We start from the raw sequence: 16,613 nt of genomic DNA, 5'->3' as shown, positions 1-16,613 counted from the left end.
TCCCCTCACCACACAGCAATATCATTTGCACTGTGGAGCCTTGTCTCCTTGATCACTCCCTGCAACCAGTCTGGCCCTGCAAAGAGTTCCCTCTCTGCAAATTGAACAGCTGCTTCCTCCCAGCTACTGGTGGCAGGTCAGGGGCTGTGGCAGCCGGAGGGGTCAGAGCTCCTCAAACTCTATTCAGGGTTCACAACAGGGGAGGGACAACTGTTAGCGCTGCCCAAAGCGTGCTCTAGCCTCCAGCTTCAGTTTACAAAGGAAAGAAACACAACCTGGGAGACTGCAGAAACAAAAAGAATGTCTAAGGAATATTACGCTGCAAAATAAGTGACTGTAATTTAAAGACAGAAATTGCCAGATTTACAGCTGCACTGTTAGCTCCCTTTCTTGTGCTAACGCATTAGGATACAGGCACTGATTATTTGGATACCCTTTACAGTTTTCTCCACAGGATCACAATCTCACTCAGTGTATAGGATGAATGCAAAAGGAGGCAATTATCTGTTGTTTGTAAATCTGGCATGTCTTAACTTTGAATGTTTAGGACTTAAATGTTGTTTGGGTTGGTTGTTTTTTTTGTTGGGTTTGGGTTTTTTTTTGGTACAAGGGGTTTTATTTTCTGTTCTGTGTATTTGGGAAACACATATTCCAGAAGTATTTAGGCATTTAAGAAAAAAACTACTTTAGAATTAGAGGGTGGAGGGGAGAATTTCCATTTAAAATAATCTACTGCAAGTTTGAGGCATAGCAAAACTGATTCCATTCAAACCATGTTCAGTTCAAAAAAATGCATAACTGCCTCAGCACAATTGCGCACACTCCACTGTTTTTTGTTTGAATGTGTTTCAAAGGAATGTGTTAATCATATGAGATCAATCAGTGAGTTCACATGTCAATCATATGAGTCAATCACTGAAAGCCCTCAGCTTTGGAATCCCACAGAGCACTCATTTTCCTATTCAGTTAGAAGATACCACAAAATGTTTTGCACTTGGCTTACATCTTGTTTTCATGTCATACAATTTCTGGCCTTGCTGACTCTGCAGTGGTGTGATGAAAACACAGTCAATCCAAAAGAGAAGCAGTGCTGGTCAGAAAAGTAAATGCTTGCAACCCTATTAGAAGGAACCCTCCTATACTTGTAGGAAGAGAGGGGGGTGTTTAGTTTAGGGCCTCACTGAGACTGTCACTTGCTTCTAGACGTTCAACAGGAGTGTGGACAAGAACACATATCCTTCCTTCTGCTGGATTCTGTTTTGGTGCGGACCTAGCTAAAACTATTCAAGTTTTCATTATCCCCGGGCTAGACTTTTGCTTTATAGTCTGTGCAATAAAACATATGCAGAAACTGATTGGAAGAAGAGCAGCTAATCTCCCTGGTGAGAAAGAGCATCCAGATGTTTTCATGCTGGTAGTTTTCTCTGCCATGATCTAGAGTCACTTCAGGGTCACAGGGCAGATTTTCAAAACCTTACTCCTCCTACTGTTTCACCGTACTTCAATACAACTTCCCACAAAAGTTATAATTCAAAGACAAGACAGCAGAATTAAAGGTGAATCTCTTTTAGCTCCATTAGCTGAGAAATTTCTGCAGAAAACTCTCTGTGAAATTCTGCTCTGCACGAGCTAGAAGGAATGTCTGTCTTGTGGTCTTTTAGAAGCAGCAGAAACTACAAACCTTGCCCAATATCTGCAGTTGCTGAATAATGAGTGATGCTCCTTTGGAAATGAATAAGCAGGAATGGTCCTATGTGGGGAATCAGCACTAACATGGGATAGGTTAGAACCTGTGCTATTTCAGCTGTTGTGTTTTTAAATGACTGGTTGCATTAAAAAAAAAAAAAAACCCACCAAACCATAGATAGACACAAAACATAGATTAACAGAACTTTTCAGTTGGCAAGGGCTTAATAAGCTTTGTCTCTCATGGACAAATAAGGGTAAAACAGTTTAATCTCTTCAGGGAATAGTTTAATTTTAGTAAACTAAAGAATTCCCATGTTTTGTCAAATGAAAATATGAGTTTTTTTATTTTTTAAAGACATAATTTTGATCCCAGAAACTGGCCTTTCCATCATAGATATTTCTTGTTTCAGCATGTTCTTGCTGATGTTTTTTGGTTGTATTTATTGCTAGTCTCATTTTTTTACAGAATACTAAGCTGCAGTAACTTAAACATGTTGCTTACTATGAGCAGTGCTTTGTTTCTTCCATTCTCTTCTCTCGTGGAATAAGAAGATACTGATCACAAGTTGGCCTCCGGCCCTAAGAATCAAGAGGCAGCAAAAACTGCCATAGTTGAAGAAAAACAATCAAGACCAAAATTTCTGTGTACTTTGAATATTCTTGTTAATGTATTTTTTGTTACCCTGTGAGGATGGGGATTGTATTCTATACTACTTGCCATGCATTATGAACTGTATGTATATGTATATTATATCCATATCTGTATATAGAAATGTAGATCTTATTTTTCAGAGATGAGATTACCAAGTAACACATTTTTCTTTTTTTTATTTCACCGTTTGGGAAGTAAAATTTTTATTTAGTGCTGATACCAAAGGAAAGCTTTGAACAACCCTTTCCCCATATCCCTGCCTCTTGGGTATACTAATTCTAATGAGTTTCACTATCTTTTATTCTTACCAAGTTGCATTCCAAACTACATTCAAAGTAATCATGTACTGTTTAATTTTTCAATAGGATATGTGGAGTCATCACTTAGATTTTATGTTCATATATTATTGAAATAGATCAGCATGATATTTCCTATGCTTTGTGTCAGAAATTTCATACATTCTTAGGCAATATGGCATGCAGATTAGGCCTTTATTGGGGGATCAGAGAGAAGAATTTCATCTTATTACATCTGAAACATGCATTTTTAACAGAGAAAGCTTGTAACTTTTTTGGCTTTGAGAAAACTAACAGCTCAAATTTATATGTAGCCTCAGGTTCTTCTTAATTGCAAAAATAATGAAAAAGAGCCTTAAAAAAATATTATTTCTCATGAAGTAAGTTTTTTATTACATGCAGCATAGGAGATGGAGATCAAGTTACTACATTGATAAAGCATTTTGGGTCTCTCTTGGCTTGTATTAGCTTTTGCTTTCTCCTAGGTAAAAGATGTTCTTTGATCATCTGTAATGTCAAGGTGTGTGCTACCAAAAAAAGAAAGCAGTATGAATATTTTCCAGAATTTTATAATAGCTGGCAATTTCTCTTCTTCTCATCTGGGAAGGATATTCTTCTGATAGCAGATGCAAATTATGGGCCTGGAATTGAATTATGTGCTTCATGCTACAAACAAATGTAGATTAAATCTTTTCTTTTTCTTAATTGGGTCTTTAAAAAAAAATATTTTGTCTTTGGCTTATAATTCTTGTTTACATATTGTTAGCCATATGAACTGTGTGATAGAGTATCCCCTGGTGCCTTTTTGATTTTTCTAATATCACCACATACACAAGGGACAACCGTGTATATCGTAGTATTACACATATGAACAAGAACGTATACTCATTTCAGTGACACAAGTATTTAAAAAAATAAAAATCATTATAGACTATTATCCGAGCAGATTGTGAATGCTGTTAAATATATGTAATTTAAATGAACAAATAGGAATCTTCATTGTTAGCATTACAAAAACCTCAACAAATAATAACTTCCAGCAGCATGATTATATTAGAACTTATGCTGTATTTATGGCTATTTTTCTTTTATGTCTCGTAAAATATGCATCATGCAATCAGCATGAAAGCCAGATATGTGCATTGAGGTGAAAAAATAGAGAAAACTCTATTTATTATCTGTATGCACAGAAAAGTAGATGAGAAGAATAGAATTTGAAGGAGCCTACAAATAGGTTATTATAATAATGTAAATAATGTTTACTACCAGGTCAAATCAGTTGTGACTTTAATGCTTTTACACTTTCTAATTTCTGTGTGATTTATTTGCTCATTGAGCTGTGAATTTTGATGCAAAGAGTGTTAGAAAATGCTGAATCACCAAATCCTAAACTTTGTTGGGAAAAAAAAAAGGTAATGGAAAAAAATTTAAATTGCCTTACTTGGAGTTTAGCTGAGCAGTTCACATTTCTAACCATCTATACAGTCAGCATCTTTGGCTATACCTAGATTATAAAATAAAAACAAGCCAGGGCCTGTTCTCTGGCCTAGGGATACGTGAGATGGGTCAGTGCACATCCATTAGACAAAACTCTTTTCTCCCTCCAAAGATGGGGCCGTGCCCAAACAGCTTATGGGAAATGACCATTGACATGTGGCCTGAATGATACCTGGGTATTAGCTGCATGAGTGTTATTGGCATGAACCAAGAACATACAAGAAATTGTGCTAACAGTTCAGAAAATATAGAGATCCCCAGGGCAGTGCTCGAATACTAACCCCTCTTTTATTTACAAATAAAGACATTTGTCTCTAGTCTAGCATAGGTTTAATCTTTATAGAGATAGATTAAGGGAAGCTCATTCTCTGGCACATGTGTTCTGAGTTTTGATAGCACACAAGGGAGTATAGTGAAGACCTATGCCGGCTTTATTCCTGCAAGCCAGGTGAACACACTAACAAAGGAAGGAGGCCACAGGCTCCTGTCATTCATCTGCTTCCCCCCTACAAGAAATTTAAAAAAGTTATTGGAATTCTCTTGTTAATTTTGTTCCATTCCAATGTGCATCATCAAAAACAAACATCAAAATGTAACTTTTTTTTTTTTCCAAGTGGACTTCCTGTTTTCTAGCCAGCCTTACATCCAACTGCCAAGATTAAAAACAAAAAGAGCAAGAAATGCCATCTTCTGTGTGACAGAAAAATCTGCATTCACTTTAATAAGGGTGAGGAATACACCTCCAGAATAGGTAGACAGAAAGACACAGACAGGTATAGCAGGCAACCTGTGTACGTTTGTCTTGTTTGAAACTCATATTCTGCTTTCTGAGCCTGAAAATGCAAATAGTTTTAGAAGCAAGCATTTTAAATAGACAGGAAAAAGGAGAATAGTGACAGTAACATTTTGATAGACTCCACCATTTTAGAGTGCATCTTCTCTGAAAAAAATGAATCAGTGACATAAGGACTGTGGGAAGGTACTTTGTGAAATTTTCAGCTGGCCTATTTGCATAGTTTACATGTTGGTGTAAGTACACTTTACATGCACATGTAAAAACCAGTTATTACATTAGCTAAGTTTAGTAAATAATCTCCTTGATATATTTACTCTTTTGCATTTGTATATTTATTATTTTTTGGACTTATTAGAATGAAAGGTGTTTTTTCACAATGTTTATGGGGAAAGAAGGAAATAGAAAGCATCATTAAAGTGTGATTGGGCACTACTGCCTCTTGTCCTTGTAATGCAGCTAGTGCATCTAGAGCTACTGTTGTAAGGTACATTTTCCTTACTTTTTTTATGGGTTGCTACTTTATCTGCCTAGTTCAACATCTGTTGCAGATGGGATGCAGATTAGATGTCTACCTTTCCTGTTTTAGTGGGTAAGTGGAAAAACATTGAAAAATCTCTTGCTAATATTCATGCTCTTACATGCATATAGGTTTACATGTACCATTTTAGTCATTAACATTTATTGCCTGTTGGTAGACCTGATCAAAAAAGGAGACAGCTTTCTGCGAGGACTTTGCCTGTTTCCTCATATATTTCTTTCAAGTATTATTTTCTACTGAATGTATTTGTCTTTACAGGAATAGTAAGGAAATGATTAAAGACTAAAGCAAAGGTCCCCAAATTTTTCCAGTCACTGTGTCAGTCCCAAAATGGAAGTTTTTTGAAGTCCCCAATATTATTGTGAATATCTCCAGGATACAGCTATTACAGGAAACAAAAATGCAATATTAGCTATAGCACCTGAAGTAGAGAAAAGAGTAGAAGTGTGCCCTCCAAAGATAAAAGGTACTGCAAGGCTCTGGGACTCAACAGAAGCTGGGACCTTGCAAGTCCTGCTTACATATACCTTTCCTCTGTGAGGAGCTATAGCTTCATACATGCTATGTAATACTTCTTAGAATTAATTTTGCTTTATTTTGCAGTTTCTTTAGTGATTAAGCTTGTGTGTCATTATTCAGTACTGGACTTAGATGAAGACAAGAGTAGGTTTCATTGGGCAAGTGACTGAAAACCAAGTATAGTACTTGACAGTTTGTTTCGACTGTAAGCAACTGCGTAATATTAGGATAACTAAGACCATAAAAAAGATCGGAAGCTAGGAAAAATGTTCATAGTGGCATGGAGTCAAACATGCAATAAGTACAGATAAAAAGAGGTGTCTTTGGGTTTGGGTTTTTTTTTTTTTTTTTGTGTTGATGTGAGAGCAGTCATTTTTTGACCAACACCTTGAACCACAAGAATAGTTAGTGTAAAATAAACTATGAGGTTGATATTCTACAATTTGCATTTGTATTTCTCTACTTGTAGACTAGAGAAGGTTCCAAGGCTTTGTAACTTCATTTGTACCATACCAGCATATGAATATGAGTAAATCTGGTGATATATTTAAACAGAAAATACACCAAGATTTTGTTTTATGTCATATGGGCTAGTGGTTCTGTGGTTGTGATGTCTGGTGTGCATTATTTGTTTCTTCTTGGTAATAGAATAGTAAGCAATGCCATCTGTTTTAATGACTATTCATTGAATATTTTGGTACTGGTATTCTGTACGCCTATTTTTAGAAGAAAAATTTTGATAGAGCCAGGGGTCTATGATTTAGAGAAGATAAAAAATCACATCTAATTCATCCTGCTTATTATGACTACAAACTTCCTGGTGTTTGCTCATGGTCGCCTAAGGAATTGCATGTGAATGAGTGTTTTTATGTACATTTCAAGAACCTGGAAACATTGAGACAAAGAGAGATTGTTAGTCTTATTTCATTAAGATTAAATTCTTCAGCAATATCACACCATGCAGGTTGGACAAGTGCAGGAAGAGAACCCAGAGCATCATGATTTCTGAATTAGACCATGAACCTGTGGAAACAATAAAAGTTCCATAGTTTGGGAACAGATCCCCAGTATTAAACATCAGTATCCATAGTCTTTGGGGTCATCTTCTTGCCAGAAGCACCCTCCATGTTCCTTCCAAAATCTCCTAGTCTGTTTGCTGCTTCTGTCACTGACTTCCTGCCACATGCCGCTGCCAGAGGCTGAGGATGCTGAGTTGTTTTCCAAGAAAGGGCAGTGCCTGCTTTTCTCCTGGGCCTTCATCTTAAACAGAACAATAGAACAAAGAAGTTTCATCTTCTTTGTCCATCCTCAAAACAGACACCAAGAGAATATTTTAGTAAGCACTGAACAGCAATTCAAATTATTATCATTCACATGTGAATTTTCTGTTTCTAGGTATTCTGCTGAGATACAAAAATGTTTTCTTCGGGCTGACATAAAAAAGGAATCAACCTACATTTTAAGTGTAGATCATAATTTATAAGCACACCGCTTAATGTATCGATGTTTATTTTGTCTTTAATCAAATTTCCCTTATCACTGACCCTTTTTTCTTCTGTCTCCTATTCTGTCTTTTGGATTTTGTTTTGGTTTCCTTAGCATTTACTTCACCTTGCAGAGCTAATGTTATTCCTCCTAAATCTCAAAAATGTTCAGCTAATTTCATTCACCACTTTTGGCTAAAGTAGCTGCTTCTGAATCTCTTCTGGTCTCCTTGACAACGTGATTCCCACTTCTTATTAACTTCCTTCTATTCTGTAGGAAAAATTCTAGTAGAATTTTAAATCCTGTATGATGAAGAGTAGTACAAGAGCTTTGTTAAATACCATGCAATACATAGTTTACATGTGCACTAACTTTTATAGTCTTGATTTCTTCTGCCATAAACATTTAATGAAGAGAGCAGGAGAATTGCATTTGAGCTGGCTGTCCTGGTTTCAGCTGGGATAGAGTTAATTTTCTTCCTAGTAGCTGGCATAGTGCTGTGTTTTGGATTTAGTAGGAGAAGAATGTTGATAACACGCTGATGTTTTAGTTGTTGCTAAGTACTGCTTATGCTAGTCAAGGACTTTTCAGCTTCCCATGCTCTGCCAGGTGCACAAGAAGCTGGGAGGGGGCACAGCCAGGACAGCTGACCCAAACTGACCAAAGGGCTATTCCATACCATGTGACATCATGCTCAGTATAGAAACTGGGGGGGTTGGCCAGGGGCAGCGATTGCTGCTTGGGGACTGGCTCGGCATCAGTCAGCGGGTGGTGAGCAGTTGCATCACTTGTTTCTCCTGTGTTTTGTTTCTCTCTCTCTTGTTGTTCTCCTTTTCATTACAATTTTTATTACTATTATTATTATTAAATTTCAATTCTTAAACTGTTCTTATCTCAACCCACGAGTTTTCTTACTTTTGCCCTTCTGATTCTCTCCCCATTCCACCGGGAGTAGAGGGTGAGTGAGCGGCGTGTGGTGTTTGGTTGCTGACGGGGCTAAACCACAACACTGGGAATCTTTATGGGTTCAGGAATAGCAAATGGCACTCTAGTAGGGGTTTATGTTCTTAAAAGCCCATCAGACTCATGCAGTTATATGCCTTAACATTGATGATAATTTTTTATGTTCTTTTCTTGCTTAAGATTAATGATGTGTAATTGTTTGGGAGGAGTAACAACTTTCCAGTTTCCTAACTGCATTTTTTTCCATAAATTCTAGTGATCTAGGTTTATACTGTAGGTTAGAATATTACAGTACAGAATGATTGGTTGTGAAGTTACTTTATTTCTCTAACTTGTCTTTTCTAGATCAAGCTAATGCCTCCAGCTCCGAATGACGACCTGGCTTCCCTGAGTGAGCTAACAGACAGCAGCCTGCTTTATGAGATTCAGAAGCGTTTCAATAATAATCAGATATATGTGAGTTGCTACTCACTTATCAACAGTAAGCCTTCAAAAAAGAGTAAATGAGACAATACGAAAAATAGGATTACTATCATAAGTACAGGACAGTAACCTGCACGAGACTCATGACTAATATTTAAATCAATCAGGACATATGTGTGCAATTTCTCAAGTTTATATAGAAAAAGCAGAAATAAAAAATAGAATAACACTTCAGATAGGCTTGGATAAAATTTATGCATGTTTATTCCACAGAGCAGGTGTATTGGTAAAAATTGATGGGCACATGTAATGTCCCCTCTCAAACTACCAAAAGATCCTTCCACCTTTAACATTATGTTAACTTAATTTTAATAAAGTACATGATTACTGGAAATTTAAAAGAAGTTTAGACCTAAAAGGCTTAGAATTCAGCATGGGAGATTTAATTACTCCTTATTTCTTCCTGTATTACAGAAATCATTCTCTATGTTGTAATTTTAATCATCTAGGTACCAAATGAAATAATTATAGCAAGATTTTTGTAAAGCAGGTTTTCCTGGTTTTGCCTTGTTAAACTCAGGAGGCATCCTGTTAGGCATAGATTACTTCTGGAGAAAAATCTGCACTTGAAAATTTTGGTATCCCTGTTCATATCTTATTAATAACTTATTTCTAACTTACTGAACAGCTGAGTGGCATGTTAATGTGAAACATGCAATTTTTTTTTTTAAATGTATCTGTTGATCGCACTGTTTAGACTAAAGGAATATGGGGAACTGGCATGTTGCTATGAATACCTTTGAAATTTTGGGAACTCCAATTCTAGCTGTTATGGCATTCGGTGATAATAAAAATTCTGGATTTAAGAATCATGGACCAAGTCCTTTTTTATTATGAGTACTTTGTTTGCTTTATCTCACTTTCAAAGGTGCCTAACACAGATAATTTTAACTGAATTCAGGAGGATCCACAGGTACTCAGTATTTATGAAAATGAAGTCTTCTTTTATTTTAAAATGCTGAAGACTTTACCTAAGAGGATCTCATACCCTGCTCTGGCATCCCCCTTAGCTTAATGGAAATTTATAGGCAGTGATCATTAATATTCTGCCCAACAGCAGCCATTGTGCTTTGGTAGAGTGTCAGCATCAATGCTAAAAATCCTTGCATCTTTGGGTGATTTTGTTCTCAGACCTAGAAAAAAGAGCCCTTGGACTCCAATTCCAAACCAAAATCCTCCTTAACACTGAACACATCCTGTGTCATGTTTTGGCAAGTGTAGTAAAGTTCCATTTTGCGGGTAAACCCAAGAGTGAAGTCAGGGTGGGGGAGAGAGAGGAAATAAATTACTGCATTTCAGAAGAAAAATAGTACATTTATTATGAAAGACACTATTTTCCGCCTCCCAAAATCAAAACACTTCATTTTGAAAAAGGCAGCATGACTGGGACTGTTCACATGATGGTTTGCTGTCTGACCTCGTCAGAGACAGAGGTCTGGCATTTTTGCATTCTAAGAGCATGACATGGCAGTAGCTACTTATGTGGGGTGAGACGTATAGCAGCAAGGGGGACCTACAGTCTTATACTTAAGTACATCTTTCACAAATGAGTCTTTAAATATGAAATAATAAAATCTTGGCACCTCTGCCATCAGTGGATGGTTTGCTATTTTTAATATAGGCAGGATTTTTCTCTATATTCATGTACATGTTTTTATATACACATGTATAAATACTTACATATGTATCAATTGCTCTGTCTTATCCCATCAGCAACATATTTTAATGTACCAGTTCTGTGTAATCAATATAGCATTTCTAAATTCTGTCATCTATCCCATAAAAAATTGCTTGAGGAGCTTGTTTATGTGGTAGGTGTGTCACACTTTTGTAGTTTAACAAATAGTAAATTACAAATTAACTTTCAAATCATCTACCAATCATATATGCAATGCAATTGTTCTACGCATAATTTTCCATTGTGAAGAACTCAGTTTTATTACAAAAAGAGTAATTAATGCTATCTGAATTGTAAATTTAGATCTCAACTTAAAGTTATGAAGTTAAAAGTTTTGAATTCACAGATTATACTTAATATGTTGATAGCGAGATTTAAGAGGCTTCATCAAAAGTCCATTCTGGAAGAAAACCATTAACCTCTTTAAAGATTTAATTTATGACTTGACTTAATAAAGCAATTATGTCGTCTTCTTTTTTTAGACCTACATTGGCGATATACTGTTGCTTGTTAACCCATTTAAAGAACTTCCTATTTATTCTACCATGGTAAGCATTCTCTCTTTAAAGTGTTACACTGTGGATCTTTTTCGGTGAATTCATATAGTTCATTTGGCAGGCCAAACTGCTAAAATTAATTAACATGTATGCCTTTTTTTATGTTGGGAGCATTTTAGTTTTAAAATTTTAGCAAAAAAAAATTTAATTTCTTCCAAGATACCACTATTTTTTCTGTGTCTCATTTGTAAAATAGCCATCTTGCTAACATTTTGTATAAGCAGTAACACTTTTGATTGTTTAAAAATAGATCCTTACGTATATAACATGACCCTGGTGGTTTCTGCCACTGCCAAACTTGCAAAAATAGATGCATACTTCATGCAGTGGTTGGTTGAGTTCACACACCTCCTTGCCCAAAACACGATTAAGGAGATAACAACCTTGAATGGTGCAGAAAGGTGCAAAATGGCTGCCTGTGCTCCACACCAGGCCACTCGGTTCAGACACTGTACCGGCAATGAGTGCAAAGAGCTCGGCGTGGAGGTGGCTTGTGTCGGGCACAGGCAGTATATGGGCAAGGGCATCTTGAGTCCATGTGTGCACTGTCACATGCATAAGGCCACTTAGGAAGTTCTTCAGATGTCTCTCTCTTGAATAGTACTACCCTTATCTTTCTCATCTTTCCCTTATGAGGCAGTTATTTACAAGGGTTTTATCATTTCACTACCTAGACATTGACACTAACTGAAGTGGACTTTGTAGAACAGTGGGAGTAACATAAATTCAAATGGTTTGATCTCTGCTTCATCCTCACCCAGCCATTTTAGAGACAGAGTATTAGCATAACTGTTGATTTATTCCCCTCGTTATTTTCTCGTTGCACTGATCACATTACTGCACAGAGATCAGGCTCGCTGTTATGTTAGGGAGTGTTCAAATATGTTTATTTAGCTTACAAGAATTATAAAGGGTTCAAAATTTGGTAAGCAAAATAGTCTGTGGCTGTTTGCTATATCATGTGGCTTTGTGTGTATCACTAGTATATTTGAGAGAAAGAAATGCTGTGACATTCAATGCCAGTAGCAGCAGATTCCAAGTTGGGAGTCTAAATTTAGTTTCTAGAAATGGAAATCGTCCATCATCCCCAAGGTTTTAGATGATGATATTTTTTCCTGTCACTGTGTATTTTACATTAGATACATGATTTTGTGCACCAAGACAGAACTGTAAAGAAAAAGAATTTTGGTGGTAGGCTTACATATTAAAATGTTTCCTAAATGTTTGCTGCATCTTCTCTTGACCTCACTGTGACAGATCTATTTTAGCAAATTTAGCATGAGACACTTTTTGTCCTGTAATTGTTTGGGTCACATTGGATGATCATTACTTTTACTCCAGTCATTATTATCTGCATGGTATTGTGCATTAGGCAGGTATTTCGCAGATGATCAAAAAAACAAGGTTGTAAATTGGCTTTGTTTTCTCTGTGTTTGAAATGCCCAAATATACCACAGGAGCTTAGCTGGTATCGTATTGAAGTCTGTAAGTGTTAGATGGTCTGTATATTAAAGTAATAAAAATTGATGTCAATTCCTCAGTAGACACTGACATGCTATATGATGTGGCTCATTAGTTAGCATTTTGGTTTCAGGTATGTGGTTTGTTAGCTGTCAAAAAAAGAATGCAAAGATATTTTGGGCATGATACTATTTTTAAAACCAGGATGAAGCAATGAAAAGATTATCATGTACATTTTTCAATAACAGCAACACTCTAGGTTTTCTTCTCTTTTTTAAAAGCACTTTTCATAACTTCTCATCAATCTTTATTTTGTTATCCTACACTGACCTCCCACACTTAGTTCCAGTAGAATACTAAATCTTTTTGTAAACCATTATTCACTCTGACATGACATAAAGAATCATATGCTAATGGACACTGATAGACATTGCTACGTATGCCGTTCAGTGCAATTGCTAGATGACAATATTAATGCATTCTTACATGGAAATACAGTGTACTACTACACCATGCATTACAGTAGCACTATACTACTAGGAACATGCAGGTGCCACTTCAAAAGTACAATAGTAACTGTTTGTAGAAGCAGCCTGTGCTATGGTCATCCTGCTTTGTGATGTTGGTATGGAATTTATTTGTGTCCGATTAGGGCAAATACATTCTTGAAGTTCTTAGAATAATATGTAAACTTGCAACATTATGCAATGATAATAAGTATGTGAAGGTTTTTCTTTCTGCTTTGTGACATGCTGAAATGATTCCTTGAGAATTGGTGTGGATTTAACCATGTTTAGTGTGGCACCTCAAAAGGCCTGAATGAGAATAGGGCAGTATTGTGGAGGATTCATTCAGCCACAGCACTGAGGTGCCCCAAGATTCAGTGGCTTAATATTTAAATAAATCAGACAGGCACGGGATAGGGAGGGGTGATAAGCTCCTGATTAGTTTGGAGAAAGGAGCAAATACAAAATGGCACTGTGGTGGAAGGCTGTTAGAGAGAATAGTTGGAGAAAACAGGACATGATGGAAAGGAAGGGATTTTGTTGTTTAAGTGATAGCATCCAGTGTTATTCTAGATGCTTCATAGTGTTCCAGTTGTCCCCCAGCTGCCATGGGTTTCTGTAGAGCCTGTACTGATTTTCTAGACCCATGAGAAGGTCTGATAAAAGCTATATAAAAAGGTAGGTAAAATTATTTATTTAAGGATATTTGTAAAGGGGGATAGTCTTTCTGCTCACAATCTTATCTAAATCACATTCTGTATTTTCTTTATTATATTTATTTATTCTGAAAGAACAGAATTGTAGATATTAGCAGACTATCTAATTTTTCTAAAATCTGCTTGATATTAGCTGAAAGAACATCAGGATATCCTCAGAAAAAATTGAGGTTTCAGTAGCAGATAATTGATTCTACTCATACTTCAGCTTTAAGGATAGTATATGTTGCCAGCTATGTGTATCACAGAAGTTATTCTATATTGCAGAAAGTGTATTTGTGGGATACTGGTCTGTCATGTAATAAATTAATTAGTTTATAACTTAAGCTTTTGATTTCAATTTTAACTTTTCATGGGATGACCATATTTCATTTTGTAAGATTTTTAAGTCAAGACTTTGAAGAATATAAATGCAAGGCATGAAAAAGTAACTTAGTAGATTTGGTTTTACTCTATGCACAAACCAGTATTGTTGAGTCCTCTAGTTATGTTTAATTTTGTATCTTAATTAGATCTTCTGTGTTTACAGCTCTGTTTTCTTTAATTAAAATCTTCATAGATACTGTAATGGTACCACATATATCCATACAGAGATTCTGCTCATAATCCTTAAAGAGATTTAAAAAGACCCAGGATTAAGGGGGTGAAACATAATTAGTTTGAAATGTATTGATCATGTTAATTTTCTACAATTTTTCAGGTCACCCAGCTTTATTTAAGTAACTCTGGAAAATTGTGTTCCTCACTTCCCCCACATATATTTTCCTGTGCTGAAAGAGCCTACCACATGCTATTCCAGGAGCAGCGTCCCCAGTGCTTTATCCTCAGGTGAAAATTTGTCTTTCTATTAACTAATTTGTAACTCCTGCCTTTCAGCTGTTTCCCCCAGGACTCAACAGTTGAGATTTCCATTTTATTTTTCCCTCCAACTGATTTCTTTCTGTGTACTGATCTCATTATCATACGTTAGAGCAAAATAGAACTGAAAAAGGTTTAATTACATCTCAAGTTCATAAATTCTCTTGGGGAATTGCCACTCCATCTAGCTGCATCTAATTAGGAACAAAGAGTTAATGGTAAAGAATTGAAAAGTGCTGTGTGTGTTTGCTAATATTACATGGATCAGGATTAGAAATAGAATCTAATGACAATAAAAATAGGAAGTCCTTGACTAAATAATAAACCTCTGAGTTGGGGCACCTGTATTGGAGCCTCCATTCTGCCTCACATGTTTGTGTGGCTGTGAGCTTGTTATTTAGCTTTCCAACTGCAAAATGGACTTTAACCTGTTCCTCTATTCACAGTGTTGTCACAGTGATAAATAAGATTGTGAATAAATGTGTTAGAAATCTCCAGAGAAATAGTTTGATCCAAATATGTCGGTTTTATAATGGTGAAACTTTGAATTTACTTTGAACTTTTGATCCCCATATCTGTTAATCCCATTTCTTCCTTCATCCTAGCTGAGATTGTGGTGAATTTGATGTAGTTGCTCAAAGAAATTTGTTGCTCAGTCTTGTCACTTTGACAATTGCCATTGGCTGAAATATTGGCAAGGGTTTACAGAACTTCATGGGAGATGGGGGTGGGGTGGTGGGGGGGAAGGTTGATTTTGATTTGACCAGGAATAAAGGCTGATCCATTTAATAAATCTTGTAATTGCTCTTGAACTACCTCTAATTATAAGGACATTGAATACTATGAAATTGAGAGGATACAATACTCAAAAGCAGCTAATAATGCTGCTTTTGTTAGAATGAACACATAAATACAATCATATGTATCCATTTCTATTGCAATCTGTTTATGTGGATACAGACTCCTATAAGCATTTGAAGTTCTGTATATTAAGTCTTCAAATACATCTGAATATTGTAATTAAATGTTTCTTTAAAAACGTGGTTTATGAAAAAACATAGTTTATAAGTTTCTAAATTATAAAGGTATAAATAATTATGTGTGGAACTGATTGTTCATTAGTTGAAGCCAATGGTAACCTTTTTATAACCTAATCAGAATGGAATTGTTACTTATTTATCCAGTCAGCTGTGACATTCAAGCAGAGGTACAAGCAATATTAGGAAATCATTACTGTATGTTCATATTATCTTTTCATAAATATTAACTCTTGTTCAGGTATAATCATTTTGATAAAAATAAGAAATATCCTAAGGCACTGTTTTTAGCATTTTCTTCAAAGTAGGAATTTGGGACACTGCTAATTGATTAATATCTTTGTGAAGTTGCCTATAAGTGTAGACAGAGAAGCAGCAGAAAATAACATTTATTCACACTTCAAGAAAAAGCCTAACTGCCAAGTTAAGTATTGTATAGTAGTACACAAATAATATTGTACTTAATACTAAATGGCTTTGATATGAAGAAATAGTTGCTACTGAAGATTTTATATCAGGATGTCAAGGCATGTGTTAAGCCCCACTGTCCTGATCCCTGCCCAGCCCACTGTAGCTTTATACATCAATGACCCGACGGAGAATGTGGCAAGAGGGTGTTCTGTTGATGGCATCAGCTCTTGGCAAAACATTTGCATATCATATCAAGGCAACCCATAGATATGCTGTCCTAAAGTATCCTTTATGTGGATAATTAATTAGATAGAAAGGTCACTTGTGAAGATGGAAGCTGAAAGGAAAGCATCTGGTAATTTGGAATAGGAGATAAGTATAGCTGCAGCTTAACAGAAACAGCTAGAAACAGTTCTTCATAAATAGCTTTCTTCTGCTAGCACTAACTGAGAAAACAGAAGGGAATTGAGA

General features: G+C 36.0%; 1 protein-coding gene across 1 annotated transcript in view; it reads left to right on the top strand.

Annotated features, from left to right (window-relative positions):
* MYO16 (myosin XVI) overlaps nucleotides 1-16,613 on the top strand; it is a 315,002-nt gene that overhangs the window by 118,880 nt on the left and 179,509 nt on the right. The window contains exons 10-12 of the mRNA XM_075719324.1: nucleotides 8,781-8,891; nucleotides 11,079-11,144; nucleotides 14,537-14,664. Coding sequence (XP_075575439.1) covers nucleotides 8,781-8,891; nucleotides 11,079-11,144; nucleotides 14,537-14,664 — 305 coding nt within the window. The remainder of the gene's footprint in view (nucleotides 1-8,780; nucleotides 8,892-11,078; nucleotides 11,145-14,536; nucleotides 14,665-16,613) is intronic.

The sequence above is a fragment of the Pelecanus crispus genome, chromosome 1 (genome assembly GCF_030463565.1).
Source record: "Pelecanus crispus isolate bPelCri1 chromosome 1, bPelCri1.pri, whole genome shotgun sequence".
Classification (NCBI taxonomy): domain Eukaryota; kingdom Metazoa; phylum Chordata; class Aves; order Pelecaniformes; family Pelecanidae; genus Pelecanus; species Pelecanus crispus.
This window is presented reverse-complemented; position numbering and strand designations above follow the sequence as displayed.